The sequence below is a fragment of the Vanellus vanellus genome, assembly GCF_965231255.1.
Source record: "Vanellus vanellus genome assembly, chromosome: 4".
NCBI classification, from domain to species: Eukaryota; Metazoa; Chordata; class Aves; order Charadriiformes; family Charadriidae; genus Vanellus; species Vanellus vanellus.
In genome coordinates this window covers 26916446-26941741 of record NC_138909.1, presented here as the reverse complement: position 1 = coordinate 26941741, position 25296 = coordinate 26916446, and the positions used below count along the sequence as shown (strand labels likewise).

Genomic DNA, 25296 nt, shown 5'->3' with positions numbered 1-25296 from the left:
TTGAAACTTTTCCATCTGAAGATCAGGAAACACCTTTTTACTGTGTGAGTAACCGAGCACAGGCACAGGCTGCCCAGAGAAATGGTGGGGTCTCCATCCTTGGAGATACTCAAAAGCCATCCAGACATGACCCTGGGCAACCTGGTCTAGATGGCTCTGCTCGAGCAGAGAGGTTAGACCAGACGACTGCCAGGCTGAGAGATGCCTTCCAACTTCAACCATTCTGTGATTCTGTGTGACTTTAAAGGGGGCAGGGGGGAAACCATTTCAACATGGAACTATTATCTACAAGAAAAGCAGCTGTAGAAAAGTGATTTTTTTTAGTAACTAAGAAGATTTTTTCTGCTAAATTAAAACCAGAAAAACATATTCTAATTCACATGCAAGTTTTTAAAGATTTTTTTTTTTAAAGATAAGAAATATTAGAAATAACATTACAGGGGAATCATGGTAAAAGACAGAATTATTGTGGCTATCTAACCCTTACGCTGAAGGTAGCCTAAAGGCATTCCTTGTTGTGGATGCTGCAGTTTTGTATTAGTTCCTTAAAACATCACTGTGCTATACAGGTTTTCAGATGAAAAAAGTACTGGCTGAGGTTTGCCAGTTCTAACATGAAGTAAAATTTTCTGAATTAGTCAGTTCTATGAAGTTACACATCACACTGGGTTAATGAATACAACTGGTACTCCTCAGCACTCAGCCTTTGCATCAATCTTCCCATTACAGCATGTTTTAAGATATTATATGCTATATATCTGATCCTAAAATCATCAGGAATTGCTTACTGATGCAGTATTGCGCAGCCTGTACAATACATTTGTATAAATTAACTACACTGAAACCTATGCATGCAAACTTATATATACAAACTCACAGTACGTTTGTCTCACAAGTATATCTAAAGTTGCAATACATTTTGACCAAAACATTAAAGATTGTCTCCAAGGTATATTTAAAAAAAACTTAAATGAGAGCCTGAAATGAGCAAAGTGCTTCAACAAAATGTTGATTTAAAGCAGTAGAAAGCAAATAAACAGTATAGATACTTTTTTTCTAAAACAAAAATATTTGAAAACTGACACTTTTTTCTTCAATCTAACCTAGACATATAGGCTACTACATGTCCACATGGTACGTGCTATATGTATGATATAAGGGACATAGGCACATAACACAAGCATAACATGAACTGAATGTCAAGGATAGAATCATGCTCCCGTGAAAGTGTTTTCTACTCTCAATCTCGACAGCGTTACAAGTTTGCCTTTTTGTTATTATGCATTTATAATTACTCTTTTATCATGTCAGCAATAAGGAGAGAGGAAAGCTGCAAACTGAATTGTTATAGGATAACTTTTTCATGGTGACAGAGAACTCTGAGATAATGGGGAATGTAATAGTTGTAATACTCTTACTTTATATACACTGTTAATACTGTAATTATCCTGCATTTAACTGCAAATGCAGATGCTGAATACAGAAGTACTCACAGCAATATTATTTTTAGCCTGTTGGCTATGAGCTCCTGGAACATGGAAGGAATTTTGCATTAGTGAAGGTAATTATTTTCTGTTTTTTTCCAATTGTTCCCAATCCTTCAGTATTTTTGTGTACTCTTAGACACTAGCTACTGCAGTTATAGTATAATTTTCCCTTCTCGGTAATGACTCAGTAAGTGACACTAACCAGAGGATGCAGCAAGCACTATATTATGGAACTCATCGGCTCTGCTTACAAAGGTACAGGTAGAAAGAGGCATCACAATACTGACCTTTTTGGTACTAAAAGGTCATTGTCACACAAGAACAATTCAAAGTGTGGGGGACAAAAACGGGGTTGTTCATTTTGCCTTCTCTCACTTTTGTATGTTGTGAAAGGGTCAAGAATAAAACTCTGTGAGTTACTTTTGTGTTCGTTAAGAAACCCCCTAACGTGAATACAATCTGATATTATAAATCATTTGAGGAAGCTCAATCTCAATTAATAATCTTATGTTCCCAAAAGGGCTCCAGGATTGCTGAAATCACTCTGGCTCACTGTTGCGTAAATTGTTTCCAATGCATGTTATTTGTGGACTAAAATGTTTAGCTGGAAGTATTTGCCTAAATTTTAGATAAAAACCAGGGTGAGAACGCTGTTCAAGACTGAAAAATCAGCATTACTCCGATTTTTTCTAATGAACACCTCTTTATTCAAATGTGTTATATACTCTAAAATTGATTCATTGGATGTAGCTATCAACTGACTGCTGTTTTTTGCATGCATTTACCGATCAGTCCCAACACCAATAACTGATCAGGTGTCTTTTAGTGGCTGCTGCTTTGAACCTCTGGATCATCACTCATTTACTTGATTATGCAATACTGATTGCTGCTTCTTTTCTTTGCCCCCTTTTTTTTTTCAATCTGCATGACTCCATAACATGTCATGGTTTCAGCAAAATCTTCAGACCAATTTTCCCTTCTATACTTCTGTATTCCTATTTACTGACTTAATGCATCATTTTGTAGGAAAGAAGGGGGTTAAGTTTGAAAGCCTATTCTAATTACCATGATGGAAGGTCTTCTATGGTTGGTAGTTAATGCCTTCTTAGCAATTTAACCTAATATTAGCTGCTGATATGTAGGTGATACCAAAAGAAAAAGAAAATATATATGGTGTAGGCAGGTCTAGCTGAAGGCAACAGGTAAACTATCAATCTCTTAAAAGAGGAGATTAAAGAAAAAGCCTATTGATTGGAGGCTGCAAACATTGCGGAAAGGTTAACAGTAGAAAGAGACGTCAAGGAGCACAGGGAAAAGTCTTCAAAGAAGAAAATGGAAGCTGACACTGCAAGTTAGCAAGTTGAGCTCGCAGAGGACTTGTAGCAAATGAAAGGACAGAAAAGATGTATTCAGGGTATCAAAGAAAAGGACTGCTCTGGAAAAGGAGAAAGAGACAGGGAACATAAACTTCCAGGCTCATACATCCAAATATATGGATATAGAAATATATGTACAAAGACAAATGTATTTACAAATGCATTGTATAAAATTAAAGGTTATTTCTAACTTAATTTAAGTATCATCTCCCTAAAGATTATCTGGGATAGCATACAAATGTATTTAAAATGAGACATGGGGCTGTTCAGACCTAATCAGCCAACAAAACCCAGGCAGAGAAACTAAAACACAAAAACGAAGAACCTGTGGAAAAAGGAAACCAGCAAGAGCCACAGATATGTGGTCAGAAATACTATTCTGCTGTTTGAACGGCACCACCAAACTACCCTTGTGAAGCATTCTCCGGACAAAGCACCCAAGCAGGAACATCTGTCTTCCAATCTAATCCAGACAGAAAACGATAAGGAAACAGGAGTAGCATGGCTGACCTCCATTTTCTTGGACAGACACAAAAGACTGAAGTGGCTCTTCAGCACTTTGTTAAAATCTATGCTACTGAGATCGAAATAAGTTATGCCGAAGGAAGCCAATATGTGATTAATATACATTTCAGCACGAGCAATTAAAAAAGCAAAGAGGGAATATGTGCAAGACCTAAATTACACTGGTTTCGAACAAATCACCTACCAGCTTTCCATCCATACCAATCGGACCCTGGGATAATCAAAAGTCAAAACAAAATGGAACAGTTAAATCGGAGGAACACTGAAGAATGAGGAAAATTAGACAGACTTGGGGAATACTGCAGGCTTTAGAAGAGGAATAACTAACTCTATGTCAACAGTTAAATATAATACCTTAAAGATATTTTGAGAATGAAGGTAGGGAAAAGAAACAAGAAAAGAAGCAGACCTACGACAGAAGTAATAAAAACAGTATGGTGGGAAGCAGCCAGGCAATAGCTGGTGTTTAACAAAAGAGAGGTTCAATATGAAATGAAGGAACTGTTAGTTGGCAAATCACAGTGGCACAACATAACCAAACATATGAAATAATGCATCTGGCTTCTGTAGTTTTCTTTAAATAACTGAGAAAACAGAATAGGTAGCCTATTTACTGAATGGTCTTATCACACGGTTGCAAGATGAAAAGTGCTAATGCTTAAAATCTCATAACTAATCTCTATTTAAATTAACATTATAATAATGATGGTTAATAAGAAGCATCAGCTCACACAGTTCACCGAGGTGCTAAAGACTTCCGCCTATACCTTGGCCAAGAAGTCCTACACCTTCTCCTGCCTTCTTCCCCACCCCCACCTCCCCTTGGGAAACACGCAGTTAGCCTTGCTGATACTTCACAAGTTACTTATTTCCTTCACAGTTCGATTCCAGTTATATGGATGCAAATTTTAGAAAGGATTTAACGTGGATGTGCACTGTTGTAACTCGGAAGCTGGTTCTAAACTTCACGTTTAGGTGACCAGAGGAGAGGGAAGAGGGCTAGAGAAAGTCGGGTTAATTTTAAATTTGATGTTTAATTGCTGTGTCTTCTGACAAACGAACAGTCAAGTCACCTTTCACTGAGAATGGAATAAGAGGAGACAGAAAAGTTGTTTCTGCCATTAATATCCTCTGTTCGGCTGAAACTGTGAGCTTTCAGTCCCAGGCGAAGGGGATACCAGTTTACATCTGCTGGAAAGAAATTTTCTCTTAAATGCTGGCACTCCAGCCAGACTTTCCCCCTGGAGCTTCACAGGCCCTCCCTCCAGACTGCCTTCCCTACGCACACAGCCCCTTAGGACCGATTGCTCACGCTGCTTGATTTGGATCACCGGTGCGGAGAAGATGGCACATAACATACTTGCTGGTTTTATGTTGATCCATTTTATCCTTGCTGCATTTTGCTCCCTTTCTGAGCATTAGTTCGGCTTGTGAGCAGAACTCGGAGTGTAATAGTTTAGTCTAAATCAGGCCTGCGGTGGTTCTGCTGACCCCTTCACCCAGGAGCGTGTATTCCCACCTTCTGCACTATTACTAATAGGTACGATAGTCATATGAATGAGTCAGTTCAACCAGCTGTCAGGAAAGTACTAAAGACTATGAAAAAGCGATGTCATAACAATCTAGTGAGATCCTCAGCTATCTGCCCTCTCCCAGCCTCGATCATGGACTCTGCTAAAAAAACTCCAGACATACTTAGTACGAAAGAGGACCGGACGTACATATTCTCATGATTTTTGGTAAATTATTGGCTTTCTAAGAAGCCTGTGCACGAACCTACTTGTCAGATCCAATAACAAGTGACTGCAACTGGGCAGCCCTACAGGAATAAAACCCCTTACCTCTCCTTCCCTCCAGCTCTTACTGTGGTTTCCTGTCACATCATGAGTAGATGACACGCTGACAGAGCAAAGCAGGTCACCAGCACCTTGGTTATCTGCATGACCACTACCTTTTTTATGAGTTGGTGTCCTGGGAAAGTTTGTGACTGTTGGGATGACCTACCACACCTTTCAAATGTTATCTCTGAGACAGTTCTTCCCTGGTATCCGATAAAGAAAGCAACGCTTTCCGGGGAATTAACAGGCCAGCTTTTATTACTAGGCTTCCTCAGTGCCTCTTGATCGCACGCGTACAGCACACATAGAGCACTCACTAATTTTCCTCATAGTTATTTAGCAAATTTCTAAATACGGTACAGTACACCCCCAAAATCAAGGCAAAATTTCCCAGATTTTTCCCAGATTTTTCTAGCACTGTGCTACAGGATATTTATCTAGTAATATTTGCACACACAGTCTTGCACGTGCGAAAAGGAAGGCCGAGCTGAATCTTGGCTATGAATACATTTACTTCTAGAAAGCAAACTACAGATATTACCAGTTAAAACACTCAGCAGTAAGGTCACGGTAAGTATATAAAGTCCCCCAGAGGGCTGTGTGGGCCAGCAGCTAAATTTAACTGTTTGGTCTTCTGCAAGCTTAGCCCAAAAGATTTAATTATTCTTATGATGAATGAATACAGAAAAGAATTAGACAAGTATTTGTAGAAGGAAAATTCATTACAGGGTCAAACTGATGGCTTAGAGGGACCAGCCGACAGCTCTTGCAGCTGTATCAGTGCTCGTATTGTGCATATAAGCACTGTTTTAATGGAATGTTTCTTTATTATAAAAAAAAATAAATACTATTTGTGCTCCCCTATAATAATAAGTATTTTAACTACAGTTAAATTTTTGCGTGCTCTTTATCCATGCTACATAGCTTTTGCACTTGAATTAAAGGACTGTATGTAGCACGTTGAAGAGTCTCAGTAAAGAAAAATCAGAAATTCCCAGTAGTCTAAAGAGAAGCACCTGCTCACAGCTGAAAATAACAGGAATTTCCCCCATGATTCCCTTTGTATCAGGACTATTTGGTCTGAAGTCTGGGAAAGTCTTCTGGGATTTGCCTTACAGAATAGGAGAAGAAAGAGAAATTTGCTTGAGACGTAGTGCCCCACAGGAGAAAAAAAAATTATCTCTGAAGGTAAAAGGTCATTACTGTGAAATGGATAATAGTCTTTCATTATAAAATGCTAAATCTTTAATAGCAAAACACGGTAATTTCCTTCTTTCCTCAATTACTTCTTTCTAGTGTTGGAAAGAGAGAGAAAACACTTTTGAAAAATGGAAACAATCAGAATCTCCACAACTGATACAGGCTGCATGAGAAAGATGAGCTGAAACAGTACAGAAGGCTACTCTAGGATGCACTGAGAAAACTCCCATATATGACAATATTTATTGAAATTCATTACATGATTGCACTGGAAGTCTCACAGAATACTCCAAGACATTTTCATCCGGTTTGAAAGAAAGACTTCAAACTATAGTCCATTTTTGTCTTACACTTGATTGCCTCCAGAGCTGCGCACTGTATCATTCAAACTATTTTCTGCTTAGCTCTCTAAATAACCGCTCCTACAAATCAACATGTAATTTTTAGCAAGTACCAAATACGTAGCCTTCTAAAACACAATCCCCATAAAACACTTTAGAATACTAGACAAGAGAATGCATCGTGAAAGAGAAGGGGATGGGTAGGTTTATACAACAGACACGTCCTTTAACTGTTCGCTTACTGTAGATACTACAAGTGGTATTGAAAAATTTTGTGCTGGACTATGCATTTCCTTTCTAGGTTTCCAGTAGCATTTTAAAATGCATGCTACTATTGGATATTTACTTACGGTATTACACAGATTTTTTCCAATATCCTCAATAGCAAAGATGTTTGTTCAGTAGATTTTTTTCCAAGTAACACCCAACTATTTACTTAGCTCTACCTACCTACCTACTAACCCTAATATGGACAGAGACAACACAAGGGAGGAAGGGGAATATGAGTGCCATCTTGGTCTGGTTTTGTGAAAAGTATCTTCCACTCCTCAAGAATACTGTAAATTTCTGTCATAGTTCTTAAAAAAAGATCTTTTTACTCAAATCTTGAATGCTACATAAAATCAGTTGTTTTCCATTGGATCAGCATCTTTTTACATACGGGTTACTCTGGAGGTAAATATTTTAAGGATTTTAGGGCTTATTGTCAGAAACTGAATACAAAAGCAAATGCATCAGAAATCTTTAGAGTGTTCCTATCAAAAAGACAGCCAGTATTATTACTTCAGGCAGCTTTACTGCAATATTTGTTTCTTCAGAAAATTCTGAATGAAAAGTGAAGATAAGAAAAGATAGCACATGTTGAAATCTACCATGTGATAAAAGAATCTTCTGAGGGAAGGAAAAGAGGAAGATTTGGGTTATCTTCTTACACTTAACTTCTCCACTTATCCTTTGGTGACTTTTTTCATTTAAGCAATACTCTTCAGAAGGCTGAGTTGTGAACCAGAAGACACATAATAAACAGAAATCACGCATCATTTCTTCTTTATAAAATGTGGACTACCCTCTATCTAAAGGAAGTTTTGGGGGTTTTTGATTTTGAATAAAGTGGATTGGCATATTTTAACATTGCATAATTTTGGTAGGTTTATATTAATTGGAAGTATGCAGAGAAATGTATTTGTTGCAAACACATTCTTTTGACATTGCAATTACTCCAATTCTAGTATTGTGTATTAAATTACAAGCAGACCAATTATTATCTCCAAATACATAATGAGTTCTCAAACTTTGATGGCTCATTGTTTTTCCTGAGTAATCGGTGTGAAATCAAGTGTTTTGGAAAAAATTCTCTCTCCCAATGCAGACCATAGGTGTCTAAAATGCTCTTTATACACAAAATTAATATAGAAACATCTGCGTCTGAGAGAGAGAGAGACGTGAATACTGAAAACTGAACAGAGCCCCAGTAACACCATGCCAGACTGTGTTTCAATTTACTGGAACTTCATAGCACAAACAAGTGACTGCCGTTATTTCAACATTTCTGATAGCCAGAGTTGGCCCAACAAATAAAGCCAGCGAGACATAAGAATGCCATAGCTGAAGCTGGCCAGCATACAAGTATTTTCTGGACTCAGTTTGTAGTGCACTGAATTAAAAGCGTGTTTTCACACTGACTTTAATAAAAGTGTGATTTGGCACTCAGTTGTCATTAAAAAAAAAAATAAATAAAATCACATATTAAGGTATCCCCCAGTCATTTTTTAAGATATAGGAATTCAGCATCATTTCAGAATCCAGAAACTCATATCTGATTAAATCATGTAACTAAATTATTCCACATTTCTAAACAATCTACAGTAAGCTTGTTTGTTGAACTGTTACTTGCAGCTGCCTGTAATCTCTTATGTCGATGCATATGCAATAGGAGATTCAGCAGAAAGCGGGAATCCAGCTTTACAGCAGCTGTAAGAGCTGCATTCCAGTTACTATGTCAGACTGAGTTTAAAAATACCTATGTGGAAAAAAAAAAAGAAAATCTGTTTCAAGCAGCAGGTTTGCAGATCACCCTCACTGAGTTCAGGTAAGGTGAAAGATGACACATTGCCTTTTCAAACCCCCTATTTTAGTTCAAGATTGATAGAAGTTAAAAAACCCAAACCTGTCAGGTTTCCTCATAGTGATACCATTAAAATGATGGCTCTCCACATCTTTCTTTCTCTCTCCTTTGGTTAATTACAGGTTTATCAAGTCTGACTTCAATTAAATGTAATATAGTATTCCTAGCAAGTCTGGTGCAATTTCTTTTTAGTGAAGTTGTATTTTAGATCTTATGGAGGCAAGGAGTATGATAAGCCCATCAGGTAGCTAAATTTCTCCTACTTATGAAACATCATTGGTTCTGGAAGTGATTGCTATTAAAAGCAGTATGAGAGAACAGCCCAGGCACAGAATTCACTTGCTTCAAGCCTGGGAGAAAAAAAGTGCACTAAATCAACCTGCAACAAGCCTCTCTGGCCAGCAATCAGGACGTTCCTGAAAAAAAAAAAAAACAACCAAATAATCCAGATCATTTGGGATGGAGAAAACTTTACTGTGAAAAGAATGAACTAGAAGTGTACAAGGTGAGGCTGCGGTTTAAAACCCCTTTACCCCAAAAAGCAAAATTACTGACAAAGACAAATGAAGTACTGCAACACTCTTTCAAAGAAGTCCATTTCAGAATTTCCTGAATTCTTCCCTCTGGCAGTTCACATTATCTACTACCTGAGACATAAAACTCAGCTAGATGGATCATCACCTGGAGATTGCAAAGTAAGTATAAATGTATTCCAAGGTAGGGATTTAGAGTTTTAAATGAAGGGGGTTTTATAAAACAACAAAATTCACAGCACTGTTAGGCTGCTTCTTGACCAGCAATTTATGGGTTCCGTCTGAACTGCTAGAGCTTTTATCTTATTCAGCCTTCAGAAACAACATCTTTCTTCTCCTAGACTCATTCAAAACACTGATGCAAAATTAATCATTCAAGATTTGAACTACAACCCCTCCCTAATACAGCCCACTGTTTATATCTCAATGGAAAAAATACATTCAGCTTAAAAGAAAAAACAAAACAACAAAACCAACAACAAACAAAAAACCCCCAAACCAACAGAAAGAAAAAATTGCATTCTTATGTCCTTTAATAGCCTCATCCTGTAATTCCAGGAATCGTTCATTTGGTTGCAAGCCATGTATTAACCCTCCGATCAAAAACTCCTACAAAATTACCTTTATCAAGCCAACAAGGATCTCAAAGCATACCCTGGAAGCACAGAAGACAGTCACAAGCAAGGTCCTCAATAAAGAGGAGCATGAAGAATAGCAGCACCATGATTAAGGCTCTGGACTACGCCTCCATCAGCCAGAAAAGCTATACCATGCCTAGACGAGGCTCTCAGCACTGAGACTTCGGTTTATGAGCGTGAAGGTAATCATAAGTTATTCCAATTTATATTTTAAACCACCTGTCAAGTGTAGTGCCTTCAGTACAGAGAAATATGCAGCGTGCACGTGTAAAGCAATAAGTCAACGCTAATAGTAGGCTGCCAAGCACAACGGGCAGGAATCTTACACGTATTTTGCTGTTCTTGTTACAGAAAACAAAATATTTGCATTTTTTCCTACTTTTTAGTTTCTTCGAATGTCAAGAAAGAAAAGGACGTGTGACCTGAAGATAGGAATTTCATGAAGTGGCTCTAGTGTCCAGATTAGCCTAAATTAGATGATGGAAATCATCAATAATGGAACAAGATGGAAGATGTGGAACAGTTTTAAAGATTCCAAAATAAACCAGAAATGCCAGGTACAGTCTCCAGAACTTTCCCTTGGAGCAACATCACTCTAGATTACAAGACTCCTAACTGGGAGCCCTACATGCAGTCTGAATACTCTAATAGCACCTTTACAATTATAAGATGGACTACTTATGCCTAGAAGTAAGCAATTTGGAGTAAGAAAAATCGTTCAGGGTTTGGCTATTCAGAGAGTGGCTGAACTACAAAAAAGCGCCGCATATGGTAACAATAAGGGAGTACAAAGAGTTCTATAGCAAGAAAAATTATAGTCACAGCTTTTCAAAAGTATATTTCACAGCTGAAAAATAATTGCCAAGATCCTTTTTATTTTTATAGTTATGCAGGATATCTGACAGGCAGTTTGTTGTGGTGCGGATGCATTTCTGAGTATCTGAGCACTACGACTTCTCTTCCTGCTGAAATACATATGTAAAAAAAAAAAAAAAAAAAACCATGAGAAAGAACTGCAGATCTAAGTTGGAACAAACTCTTCTAAAAGACTGTAGGTAGACATCCTTCTATTTATCACGGCCAAAATTGCACACATCGCAAATATATAGGAAAAAAGAGTCAAGTACAATTGTGAAACCCAAACTGTGAAGCACCTTTGTTGTCTTCATTCATCAGGATTGCAAGAAGATTATTTCCAGACGGCCACTGTTTTTCTTCGTGTAGCCTACACATCTCATCAGCATCTGCAACATTTGTACAGTCATATCTGTATGACAAATTACTGCACAGAGAAACTACTGTTGACCCCATGGAGAGTAAGAGCAGCATAGTTCAAGTTATAGTGAAGAATGGAATTGTGTGGACTCTGTTTTGGTTTGGTTCATTTTAAACAGATTGTTTACCACTGACTAACATTGTTTATTGCAGACTAAAAGCCCAAGTATGAAATATTGAACCGATAGCCTGATACTTCTTCAGGAGAAAAAAAGAAAAAAAAAAAAAAAAGAAGGCAGTGACTGGGGGATGAAAGGACTGAGAGAAGCCCTGGAATTGGGGATACTGGTAGATGAAAAATCAGGTTGCACAGGTCTTTGAGGAACCTGATCCAGTAAAAGATATCCCTGCCTGTGGCAGGGGGATCAGACAAGATGATCTTTAAAGGTCCTTCCCAACACAAAGTATTCTCAGATTCTATGAAAATTATAAAATGAACCTGCCTAATCGTGGCAAATCATATATATGGTACAACGAGCTGAGAAACAGCGCATTGTAACTGCCTGCTGTTGAAAAATGAACTGTATTAACACCGTGATGTTAAAGTGCTTACCCCCATATGCTTCATCCATCCATAAAAACAGTCTTGTGAAGGGTCACAGAACTACGTGTTTCCATAAAAAATACTTCATTATGCTACTGAATTCCAGCATAGCTTAACAAGTACATGAACACAGGGAACATACATACAGACCAGAGAGAAATCTCCTACATTCTACCTAAAAGTTCTTGTTTCTCTTGAAGAAATTGAAACTCCCGTACCCATAAATATAAAGCACATGGCTAATTCATCAACGCCAACATCACTGTTTGAATATATTTGATGCGGTTGGTGCCATGTTGATGAGAAAACAATAAACTGTGAAAAATGTCACTTCTCAAAAATTAGCTGGCTAGCATTCAGCAGGAGATAGATTGTTGTAACAGCTGTGGCATGATGACTTTGATGAATTAGATTTTTGTTCTCCTGGAATAATTCTCAAGAATCTGTCTCCTCACACTACCATGGAAGTGAATTCATTTGCCCACTGAAGCCCTACTAAAGAACAATCTCCTGTGTTTTGATGGCTTCACAGAATATGAAAAAAATCCATTTCACGTCATTCAGTCAATCTCTTTTTTGGTTTCTATGAAACTTCTCTTTTCAGGGGAAATGAGGACCATTAAGGAAAAAGAAAAATACAGTCTTTTGGCAAATAACACAATATCATAGAGAACTAACCTTCAGAGGACAATTTTTGACCTTCCCTCGGTAGAACCATCAGCTTTGGAAGATTAGCAAAACTCAAGAGCAGGTACATAAATTGATTTGTGCTTCTTAGAATAGAAGAATCTGACCATCGTGCTCTTTTTATCTTTCTGTAGAGGCACATATTTTGAATGGGGCTCTCAGGGAATTAAGAAAAAGACATGGCTGCATAGAGATACTTCCCTTTTGACTCACAACGAAGGAGATCAATCAGAGTGGATAGATCTCCTCAAAAGAGAAGAGTTACAAAAGGTTTAAAAGAGGACAAAACAAGAACCCAAGGTACTGAAGTGTTTCTAAATAAACACATAGATAAACCCCCCAATTCTCTTTCCACTATCATTTGGTCAAAGAAAGCTTTGTTTGAACAATTTCAGAATAACCAAAATGCCAATGCTCATACCTAGATCTAGTCCATAAACGCAGTATTTCCATCTGGGATACAACATATGACAAAAAACTTCTGCAGATGCGCCCCGTTAAAACAAACACCAAAGCAGGTGCTTTCAGCTATGCACTGCCATATGTGCTCAAATACTGGAATATAAACTTCTGCACATGCAAGCCCATTCAGATACTTCTGTCGTGTACCTACCAGATTTAAAAGGCACAAATACACATGCAGCTAGTTTAAAACACTACTGTTGTCTTAAACAATAAAGAACAAATCATTCATTAAAAGCTGATGGTGCTACATGCAACTCTGTCCCCTCCAAATGACTCGGAACTAGTAAATTCTCAAAAAACATAAATTATTGTGGAAAACTTATATGAAGCACACTTAAAAAGATTATTTCATTCCAGGAAATAATGCAGAACTCAGGGATGCACTACAACTTTTTCCATTCTTTCTTCCTGAAATGTTTCCCCATGCAGTTTTTAATGATGCACCACTTGCTCTATTTCCCCAATTAAACATGAAAAGAAGGCTGTGGCAATAAAAGAATTTGTATTTTAAGAAAGGATTATTTCTAGTCCTTGAAGAAAAACTTTCACATAATCTTGCCATGATCAGTACCAAAACTTGGTTTCCAGAAGGAACATCTATTATTGTGATTATGAAAGCAAAATCATTAAGCCTGTGATAACAAAGATTATAAATCACATAAAGTGCTCAGAGAGGCATACAACATCTCTAATTGCAAGTCTGTGCTTTTACTAGCTATATTATTTTAACTGGGCATCTGAACGCTACTTAATTTATTGCTTTAATGACCTGTCCCACTGACCTCAGTCTTAATGGCCTTTCAAGCAAAACACTGGACACTTCAATTTAAACCCAAGGCATAACATTTGGAAATTCATGACAAGGTTGAAAGTAGCAGGTTGAGCCATTCACAAGAGTGCGGAGGATGAGGAAGAGGAGTGAGAGGAGAAGTTGCGTACTCTTTATTGTAAGCTTACGAGTAACTTGTGCTTGGAAGATGACAATGAATAGGGTCTGAATAGGAGATAATGTTTGAGATAGGATAACCTTTCTATTGGTCCCAGTATTTTTACGAAAGATTATAGGGAAAACTTAAGAACTTTCTGCTTTTCAGTATTTCACTTGAGCAAACATCAAAGGCATTAAAGAGCCGGAAAAAAAAAAAAGTAAGCAGAAGTAAGCAGATGCTTGAGAGTGTAAGTGCAACACCATATTGACTGCCAAAAGATTTGAGGGACCTAGAAACCATACTGCTGGGTGAGGAAATGAAGCAAAAGACAGAGGAGGAAGAAAAAAAGTCACTCAAGAATGACTCAATACAATAAAGCAGCCATGAAGGGGAAAGCCTGGAGCCATATGCTCACCAGCCTGATGGAGTGTCTAAAGGGAATTTTGGTTTGCTCGTAACTGGCTCGACAGAGGCTACTGAGAGGATGCTGGAAGAATCTTGTCATTTTAATTTAGAGCCTCATCACTGATGCTGCTTCAAATTACCTCTGCAGTTCTTTCTTTTTTTTGTAGGTGAAAGGATATACAGGCCCAACTTCCAAACAGCTTCTTCTGAGAATTCTTTCTCTTTTATGGCAAATTGTATTTATGTATTTTTGAAATTTATATGAAAAGAAGCTGGGTTGTTTGGGTTTTTTTTTTGTGTGTGGTGGTTTGGGGTTTTTTTTGGTTGTTGTTGTTTTGTTTTGTTTTCACTTTGGAGAACAAAAGCTCATCTCTACAAAATCTTCCTGTTGAGTTGGTGCCTCTTTTCCCCCCTCAAGCTATTTAGGAAAAGCTAATACTAATAATTCTCCATACTCATACATCTGCTTTTGGAAGCTTGCCTATCTAGAAACAAATTCAGAGATTTTTCTACTTTGATTCTGAAATCCCTTTTTAACTCCAGGTAGAGCCAGTGTGCAGTCCGAAAGAAGTCTTTTCTTCTTCCTTGATAACTGCTGCACAAACAGAAACAAGCAAACTCAACCAACAAAATATTTGACTAAGTAAACAAAAGTTACTGAGATGAGATCAACCTACAGTATAGGACATGGGCTATCCCCCCCAGCCAAGAAAACCTGCAAATCCAAGTGTTTCATACCTGTGTCTTTCTGAGCCATAGACCAGCAAGTCACACTCCTCACACATGTTTTCTAATTTCAGTCAAATTATGCAAGTTAAACTGAATTTCACCAGAGCTGAGCAGGTGAATCCAAAACCGGAATGTAGTTCAGTCAAACAGCTTTTAAAATCCTAAAGCATTTACCAATCTCATTAGTACACTTAATCCCAAAATCTCTAGACTATTCTTTTAAGTTTTGTGGATCCGCACATGAATACATCCAAATAAAACGTTTTCCTGACTTTTTTCTGACATAACCGGTTTTCAAGATTATAAAAGGATTTTTGCAGAAGTTGGTGACAGCATGAAGAACAAAAAATGTGTTTCTGTGCACTCCCATCTAGGGAGAAACAATTTGTATGTGATGGCAATACCAGATTACACTTTACATGCCTTAAGGGCAGAGACCTAAAATGAGAGATCTATCGTACGCAGAGTGGACTAAAAAAAAAAAATCGTGATAATTGATCCACACAGCTGGAAGTGGAAACGTTGAGGTCATTTTCTCTTTAGAGACTGGCTAATCAGTCAAACTACCTGAATGAAAACCACAAGCCTCACTCAGGAGGAGTATTACTATCAAAAAAAGGAACCTGCGCTTGCCCTTCCAAAATGACTAGGAACGCAAACACTACATTATGCATGACAAAAGTTACCGAACTGCCGTATGTTACCCTTGGTGCTTTTGGAGCACTTTCACTGTTCACTCTCACGTGGAAAACTGTACCATTGTCAACATCACCCTCTGAAACTAACTGCAAGTGGCAAACTAAGGTAATTCCAACTGCTGGAAGCCAAAAACTCAGTACACATGTCTAATGCTACTGAACTAAAATACGAATTTGAATGTAAGCCTTAAACTCTAGTATAGTGATACAACCGTTTCACAAAAATCTGTGTACTGAGAAATAAAGAACCTCCCTAGCACTCCTAATTTTTTCTCAGCGTAGGTGCCAAGTCCACTTTTCCCTCTCATAGTCAGTAGTACTTATTTTGTTATTTTGAGGGTTGCTTCTCTGAATAAGTGCTGTTCAGCAGGAACAAAAGTAGAAGAATCTACCCTTACCTTTCCTAATCTTAGTTGCAATTGATCTGGTAAAAGGAGAAACCGTTACAGAAAGAATAGTGTGACTTTTTACAATTTCCGAATTTATCCTGGTTTTACTTCACTTGCTAAGAATTCCAACCTTCCAAGTAGGAGCAAATAGCAGCAAGAAACTGATTTCTACATTAAAAACTTAATATTCTTTTCAAGTGATAATAGTTCATGTGCATTGTCTTTTTTCATCATGCTCCTTTTGTGAAAGGCAAAGCAGCAATGGGTTAAATTCCTCTCATTTATACTGGGAATAGTTACCGTGAATGTGTACGAAATAATGCAAACAAGAATTCTTAACTCAATGATACTCTGTTAGATTATCAGTACTACACAGATCTCAATATTAGCAAAAATAATAAATGTTAATTGCTTTGCCTTAAGCCAAAGAGGGAAAAAAAAACACCCGAACAAAAATCCCAAATTAAAACCACCACTTTGTGAGGGTGATTTATGATCTATATCCTACACAGTCACAGAAAAAAAACTCCAATTGACATTCCACACCTCTTGTATAAATCTTTCCTACGAGACAAGTATATTTGCTTTCAGAAACTACTTTAACTAATCTGGATTTTGATATGCACGCATGTAGCTGAAGAAACGAGAACAAGGGCAGTCCAAACAACACCCTAGTATTTTCCTTGTGATGCAAGAAGCAAGACACGCACTAAATGTGCCCATCCCAAAGATCCCCAGGAACGGAGAAAAAGTACTTAAAGGCTTTTATTCTATCAGCTAACTTCTGGCATTAAAAAAGAAACCCCAAAACATAGAGCTGAGAACCATATTAGCTTGACAAACGTTAGCTAAATAATTTCTGGTGTAATTACTGGATGATGCCAAGCAGTGTGGGGCCCGCTACAAGCATACAGAAGAACTTTTTGATCCCCAGTAGGGAAAAAGTTCCTCATTCAGCTCTACAAAAAGAATCAGTTGAGGTGCCTTCCTGCTCCAAGATGTTCACCTCTTCGTATCGCCCCTCTCATAAAGGGGAACTGAAAGCTGACTGCCGGGGGAAGCTGGCGTCCAAACAGCCTTGGAGAAAACACTTCCACCCTGTACTTTCTGGAAATCACAGAACCCAACCACCTAGTCTAGTGATTTAGCAACAAGTTTCTTCCATGAAATCTTACACCCCTTAACCTCAGCTAGGATTAACAATGCCCTTAAACTCCCACATAGGAGTATTCAGCCGGGAGCTGTACGAGTAGTTATGTTTTACATATCTTTCAGCTATATCATAAGTCCGAATGAAAAATCCAACGTGAAAGAAAATGATGCATCATGTTTGCAACCTTCCTTCAACATGAAGGAATCGATGACTTAAGAGTTCTGATGAGACAATTTGGGATTTCCCTTCCCCTTCGTGACAGATATAAATAGTAGTTAAACACCGCATTTCTACTGCAAGGGATTTAACATTTTCTTTGAATCTCAAAACTTTTTGTGAGGAAGTGACAGTTCAGGCAAATTGTAAGAGGCATTTTTAACTATCACTGGTTACTCGCTGTACATCCACGTGCAACTGCCAAACACAAATTGAGAAACGAAACCTAGAATTACAATTCCTACCTATGCGTATATTGGGAAAACACGTGGAACACAACATTTTTCTCCGAAGTAGTTTGTTTCATAAATAAAGATATTTCTCTTACACTGGAGAGTTACATCATGCATTGTGAGGAAATGACTGGGAAATTTCAAGAGACATGCCCAAAGAAAGGCAAGTGTGGATGATCTTAGGTACAGTTCAAGCATTAATTATGGCTGCCAAAGCATAAATGTGAAAATCATAACTGTAGCTTTCTGCATGCCACCTGCTTAGCTGCCAAGCTGAACTCAGTGGAGTAGCCTAGAGAGACCAGAAATTTATGTATACTGTCAAATAAATGACAAACCAGCTTAATTCCTTTATCTACCTATACATGCTTTATTATGAAAGAGGAGAGGGTAATTTTTAAAGCTGCAGACGAAAGCACTGAAAAAAACCCACATTTAATTTTAAAATTATGTCTACCCTGTCTATCTACCATCAGCTACAATACTGTATTTATCTGATAGATATATGGGGTTCTATCATTTTTAACTGACGTCAGCTGTGAGTCTAATATACGCTGCTTCCCACTAGCCCACAGCATCCCATCATATCCTAGCACTGTGGGCTAAGTTCTCATCACACACTGACATCTACAAAATGTGGATTTTGCAATGCAGGAGTTCTCTGTCCATGCATCTGAGGTGGAAATTGCTAGTTTAAAGAAGGGTCTTGGAGCATCCAGGATATGGTAACAAATGTCTGTATTACTAATGATACATTGAGGTTATCTATCAAGAGTTTTGTTTTATTATTCCACTAATTTTTTTACAACCTTATTCGTAATGCCATGTAGAAAATGGACTAATATAATTTAGACAGTTTAATGAGTTTAAACCAGAACACCCTTTGTAGGCAGGCATTTATTGCAGCACAAGTAGTTTTCCTAAGTCACCATGTGAAGTTTCTACTTAAGCTTATCTATGGCAATTTCTTTTTGTAATTCCAAGTGAGGAAAAGGGTAGAAATACCTTTTTATATTGCTGCCTTTTGCAGATGAAGCAGTTGTTACTTCACTATCACAGTCATAGATGTGGAATAGCTTGGGGCACTCTGAATGTCCTCCAGGGAGTTTCAGGAATAAACACCTCCTTCTTTCATTTATGCACTCAGCATTGCATGAATGTAACAGATGAAAGCACTCGGCCCGTGGTTCATTCAAAATGAAAACTGGCTTATAAGAAGCTAATAAACGTGTTCTCATGTGTAGCTTCAATTATCGTCTGTGACACAAAATTAATAGCAACTGTAAACTTAAGAGGTCTCAAACTATTCTGTTCAAGTCAACTTTTATGATTATCTTCAACCACTGTAAAAAAATCAGCACACAAAGAAATTGAACTGATGAATTGTATTACATATTATTTATAGACCCAAAGGTCATAAAAAACATTATGGTATTAATGTGACTGACATCATTACAAAGGCCACAGCTTCTACTCAGAGAGCCATGTGAATTTACAGACTTTCCCACAATTTGTAAGAAAAACTGGAAGTTTGTTTGCTGAGTATTATCAGTATGTTCTCAGCTGCAGTATTTTTCTAAAAAATTAGCACGTTCTTAGAGCCTTCCTCTGGTTCTCATGGCACAGAAACACTACATAGTTAACCTCCTTAGCAGCAAGTGCGTGCTGAGCCTGTTTAAACTGAACCATGAGGGTGGTGAGACACTGGCACGGGTTGCCCAGGGAAGTTGTGGGTGCCCCATCCCTGGAGGTGTTCAAGGCCAGGCTGGATGGGGCTTTGAGCAACCTGGTCTGGTGGGAGGTGTCCCTGCCCATGGCAGGGGGGTTGGAACTAGATGATCTTTAGATCCCTTCTAATCTAAACCATTCTATGATTCTATGCATTTTGGAACCATGTAACTGTTGCGGATTCTGGTACTGTATTATTGATAAATTCCAATTCACTGTGTTGCGACTGGTAGGAAGATTTCTGAGGTGCCACTGAAGTTTTCTGGGAACAAACAATTCAACACAACTTGCTGCTATAGGCCTATTAACCAATACTACAGGATGGCAACGACTGCAAGCAAGAAAGGTGTAACTCACTTTTTTACAGAGCAGACTTTATCTCTTACTTATCTGAATATTAACTGCCAGAAGGCAATTTTTGATACCAGTTTAAAATTGCAATTAGGACCATATCTATGGTTTGATATCAAGGCAAAATTCATACTTAAGCAAGTGATCGATCTCTGGCTGACCTTTGTTCAAGGCTGACATGGGTCATGCTGGTATCCATCACTCAGAACGATCAACTCCAGCAGCTACAGCTACCATTGAGTGCTGGGCTTAACAGATGTACCCATGGAAAAGACTGAAAGCATCCTTTGCCTACAGCTGTAGAAAGTTGGTTTAGCTCCATGTGTGAGAGTGGAACCGAATGCCATATCTCCAGAGCTCTTACTCCTGCAGTTGCTGGCCTGACTATAACGGAGAAGCCCAGCTCTCGTTGTAAGCTTCTGTGACAGGACCGTAGCACTTGTGTGCGGCATACAAAGAAGTCTAGGGACTGGCTGTGACAGATTAGTATTACACTCCACGTGAGCTGCAGTGTATTCTTGGAAGACTCGCTAACAAACGGCTTGTAGGCAGAGTTCCGGTGAACCACGGTAAGACTATTTGGAGTTTCTGTTTGTTGCAGTGAATGCATTCATGGAAAGTGGTTATGTGAAACAAGAAGAAAAGGTCTATGGACTCAATTTATACTCATCGTGAGTAGTCAATCATTTTCTGCAGAATCTAAAGCATTGGCATCAGCTGGCAGCTTTTTGGAACAACAGGCAAGGAGTACCTGGTTACAAATAAAGAAATCTGTAAATCCAGTAACCTTTTGAGATGGACAGCCAACCAACTGTATCTGTTTGAAGAAAGCAGAGGATTCTCTCCACTCCCTGAGAACAAGCAAGAAGATTGAGGCAGATGGATCAACTGAAAACCTCATGTCTCCCAGGCCAATCGCCTCTGCCAGGACTAAAAATAAGGATGAAGTATATAGAACTGAGAAAACTCATACTAAGATCACAGTACAAAAAAGCCTTTGAGATTCCAGATGTTTTGAATTTTCTGTGTATTTAAAAATAACAACAACAAAAAAAATTTAAAACCTGAAATAGTTATCAGTGCTTCACTACCAAACCTGAAATTTATTGCAAGAATTTTGCTGGCATATGTTTAAGACGCTACTTTGGTTGAATGCCAAAAATAAAAGGTGGTCTGCGAAGACACCTGTTGAGAAAAAGAAATGCTGTAGAGCGGGAAACTTCTACAAGATCACCAAGCCAAATCCTCAGGGTAAGGTCAGGAACCGACATAGCTGCTTCTTGAGCTTAGACATTTATATTTTACTACAACTGTAAAAAAGAGGAGACCTGACAGGCTACTGGAAATACCACAGCTGTTGCAGAAGTGCTTAATACTGCCACAGGCTGTGCTTAATCACAGATGAAAAACTCTCAGCCTTTGCTCATTTCTTCTGATTATTCCAGTTATGTTTGTTTTACAGCAACTGAGCTGCCATAGTACCTGAGGTTGAAAAACTTGCATTTGGGTGGGATTAATTTTACATACTATATGCTTTATTTACACTAAAAAAAGAACAACAGAATAAAGACTACTAGATACATCTGAACTGACACAAAAAGTCCAACCACCACCTACCCCTTTTTTGGTAGACTTGCACATCAGATCTGTTAAATGGGAGAAAATAAGTCTTGCCAAGCAATTCCTGTATTATTTTTTTAGCAACTCTACAGAGAAGAAATAAACTGGAAAAGCAGACATCCCACAAGACTGCCTAATAAGAAAACTTTACATCAATTATATTACCTTTCTTATGCAAGAAATCTTTTTACGTCACTTAGTTTTAAAGAATATATAAAATACCTCCAAAATCAAACAGGTACTCCCCTAACATTGCAGGTGGCCTGGAATCTCCTATGAAAACTCTCCCAGAAACAAGGTCAGTTCCAAACCTCTGTCATAGCCAAATTACTGAAATGTCATACCCACAGCTTGTACTTCCAATCAGCGGCAGCTCCTGTGCGATATTGGTCCTGATACCTCATGCACAAATGAGAAACATTCTTTGAGACTTGTGCTCTCTGATGACGTGCGCAGAATTGGAGGCCGAAACGAGAGGAAGAAAAGCTCCAGGGTAACCTTCCCATGCATGTTAGCCTCCTGCTGCTGACTCACAACGGCACTGGGTTTTCTCATTTTTTAACAGACAACACGTAAATCATACAGCTGAGAAGATACAGTACCTTTTGAGAAGTTATTGCTGACACTGAACACTTGCCCCAAGTACCCACATCGGTATTTCTGTCTGGTTTTGCAACTGCTTTATGCTTCTTCAAAATGAAGAGATGGAAGAAGAGCCAGATTTCTTGGTTACTCAATGTAGGCAAATACAAAGGCGTCCTTAAACATAGCCTTGTCTGGTCGCTGCGCGGAACAAAGCTCAATGCTTTACTCTGCACGAAGATGCTCTTTCCAAACTGCATAGGAAATTTACCCCATATAATTACACCTGAGTTTCACGATATGAAAAAAAGGAGGGAGGAAGGAAGAGGGAAGGGTCTGTGCTACACTGCTACTTACTACGCATTTGCCTACACAGCCCCAGTCTCTAACTGGAGACCCAGCAGAAAATGAAATATGAAGCACCGTCAAAGACAAAGCAACACAGCAAGACAAGAAAATGCCTTTTCCCAATTTCTCACAAAAGAAGTTTTCATTTTCTTCCAAACCAGGCCTAATTCCTCAAACTCAAACCCTCCACAGACCTTCTCTGTTCCACCTGGAATTCTCTTCCCTTTTAGTGATACAGGAACAGAAAGGGGGGTGAGGGAGTGTAATGATAAATCAGAAGTGTAATGATAAAGACATTTTCTAAGCTTGAAGGAATTATAACAGGCTAAAGAATCATTGAAATTCTCTTTCTGTAGTCCTAAAATTTGCCAGTTTGTTGTCTTCACCATTCAGAGGTAAGTCTTTCAAGAGTTAAGAAAATTTAAAATGAACCAACAGATGAAATCGCAAAGTTTCAGTTTTGAGCAAGTGATATTTTACAGTTACAGGAGAACAATCTCCAATTTAGAAACATCCTTTTCTGCAAGAGAGGAATCTGTCCACATTTCTTGAAGGTGAAACAAGGATATTGGGAGAAATGGGATTTAATACAAGGCACATGGTCGCTTGGAGCAGCTCCACAGCTCCTGAAGGTCCTGTAAACACATCAGGTGCTCTGCAGACTGACATCATGGAAAGATGTAGGAGAAATTTCCCTGATCCCCCCTTTTATGAATCAATACTATATGGGCATCTTCATATTCTGACATTTCATTCTGAAGATGGTGCAGCTTTACCACCATATATGCAACAAATTCCAGGATGATTCACCTGGATGTTGAGCTTGATCTGTACCCCAACTTGGGAGAAGGCATAGGAAAAATTTTCTCAGTCTGGTTCAGTTTTTCAATAGAAAACAGTAACTAACTTCTACCCATTCAACCAGTTTATAAGTTTCTTTTTCCCCTGCAGAGCATTACATGGTTTGGTGTGTTCACTGCATTCATAAGCTGCTGGGTGGTTTTTTTGTGGAGTTTTTTTGTGTTTGTTTTTTTTTTTTCCCAAGTCCTAGTGTTACTTCTCAAGTGACAGTGTCATAGAAAATCCCTGCAACAAATGACTGTGTTCTTATTCTCTAATGTTTGTGCACTCTTTTGTTCTCTTTTATTCAAGATGTGATAGCCTATTTCAATTTTAAACTGAAGTTGGAAGAGTTACAACTCTGAATTTGGTCACTCTCTGTTATACAAAGCTCTTAACGAGGATAAAAGGAGCTGTACGATTGCACACTGTTTATAGTATTCATAGTGCCTTACATAATATCCAATTAATCATGGTCTTATAAACCCCTTAATAACTGTGTTACTCATTAGCAGTAAGACCAGCTTATTTGCTTGGCTTTTCATACCGTACCTTCCCAGGAACTTAGATTTCTCACTGTAATTCCTTTTACTGTTGTTGTTATTATTATTATTATTTCTTAAGGTACCTTTAAAATTAGAAAGAACACAGACAATGAAAAATTAAGTCTTGGAGAAAATATCCGCTAATTTTTGTGAAATCACAATGCTATATTTTGGCCTTTTAAGCAGACAGCTTTTTTAGGTTATATGTGGCAAACATACCTCACTATCCTCACAGAATATCCTATAAAATCCGATAAAGATTAAAGCAATAAGGTTTCTAGAGGAGTTAAATAGGACTCTAGAGAAATAACTTTAAACACTAATAGCCTTTTCATAGAGCTCAACAGGGCTGTATAAGTACTTTTAAAGTGCATTGCACTTGCTGTTACATATTTCCCGTTCAAAGCAGGAGGATATGGCTGTAACGGAACAGGTCAAAACAGCCAGCCAAGTGACAACTTTCAAGAACCACAGCCAAATTCTATTCCCAGTCATTTTCAAGCAGGAAAGAGAGTTCAATCAGTGCTAAGCACTACTGAGGGCACACATACGCCTGTGCACACATGCACAGATACGCATTCAGACTAAACTTTGCCCACAATAATGCCACTATTAGACCCAGCAATTTCAATAACGTGGCTTCCAAGAACCTTTATTGTCTTCAGATCCCACAACAAATCACTTCAAGAAAACAGCTGGACTAGGACAAAGGACTGGACCTTCAGGCTCTAAAGAAAACTATATTTTTAAACTGTCCCTGTGGAGCCTTCAAAACATGTCCATCACTAATACATTCACGCATTTTCTCAACTTACATGTTTGGCCAAGAAGTTAAATCTATGAGGGTTATGTGCTTTTGTCGTGGTTTAGGCCAAATCGGCTACTGGGGACCTGGGGCACCCCAGATGGGACCGAGAGATGCTCCCCTCTACCCCTCTTCAAAGAGAGAGGCAGAGGAGGAAAAAGAGACTTATGAGTTTAGAAGGAACTAAACTACTTTAATGAAATATTAACAATAAAATAAAAAGGAAATAATGAAATATATACAAAACCATATCAAGCTCCCAGGACGACAATCACGACACCAGCTGGCACTGGGGCAGTCCCAGGCTGGACTCAGTGGCAGATGGGAACTGGATTCCGGATCTGCATTCAGGATTGGGATCACAGGCAGACAAACAGAGTCCTCCTCCGATGTCGGCCATTGGAGAAAGAGTGCTGACCCTTTGATCTCTCAGCTTTTATACTGAGCATGAGGCAGATGGGATGGAATACCCTGTTGGTCAGTTTTGGGTCACCTGTCCTGTCCGCTCCTCCCCGCAGGTGGGACCCCACTACGCTTTTCTGCTTCCGACCCTCCAAAGGGGCAAATAACAAAGTTGGTTGGACTTCGTTGTGATAGCAATAAGTATAAGCAGGAGCCTCTCTGCATACCGTGCCTGGGCATCAGCCAAAAACATAGGTCTTATCACTCTGAAAGTGAACACTGTCTGCAC

At 38.5% G+C, this 25296-nt stretch overlaps 1 protein-coding gene across 1 annotated transcript in view; it reads right to left on the bottom strand.

The window, feature by feature from the left end:
- The window catches only part of COL25A1 (collagen type XXV alpha 1 chain), a gene marked incomplete at its 3' end in the record, with an annotated part of 335563 nt that overhangs the window by 133193 nt on the left and 177074 nt on the right, over nt 1-25296 (bottom strand). The window contains exon 6 of the mRNA XM_082482527.1: nt 3573-3599. Coding sequence (XP_082338653.1) covers nt 3573-3599 — 27 coding nt within the window. The remainder of the gene's footprint in view (nt 1-3572; nt 3600-25296) is intronic.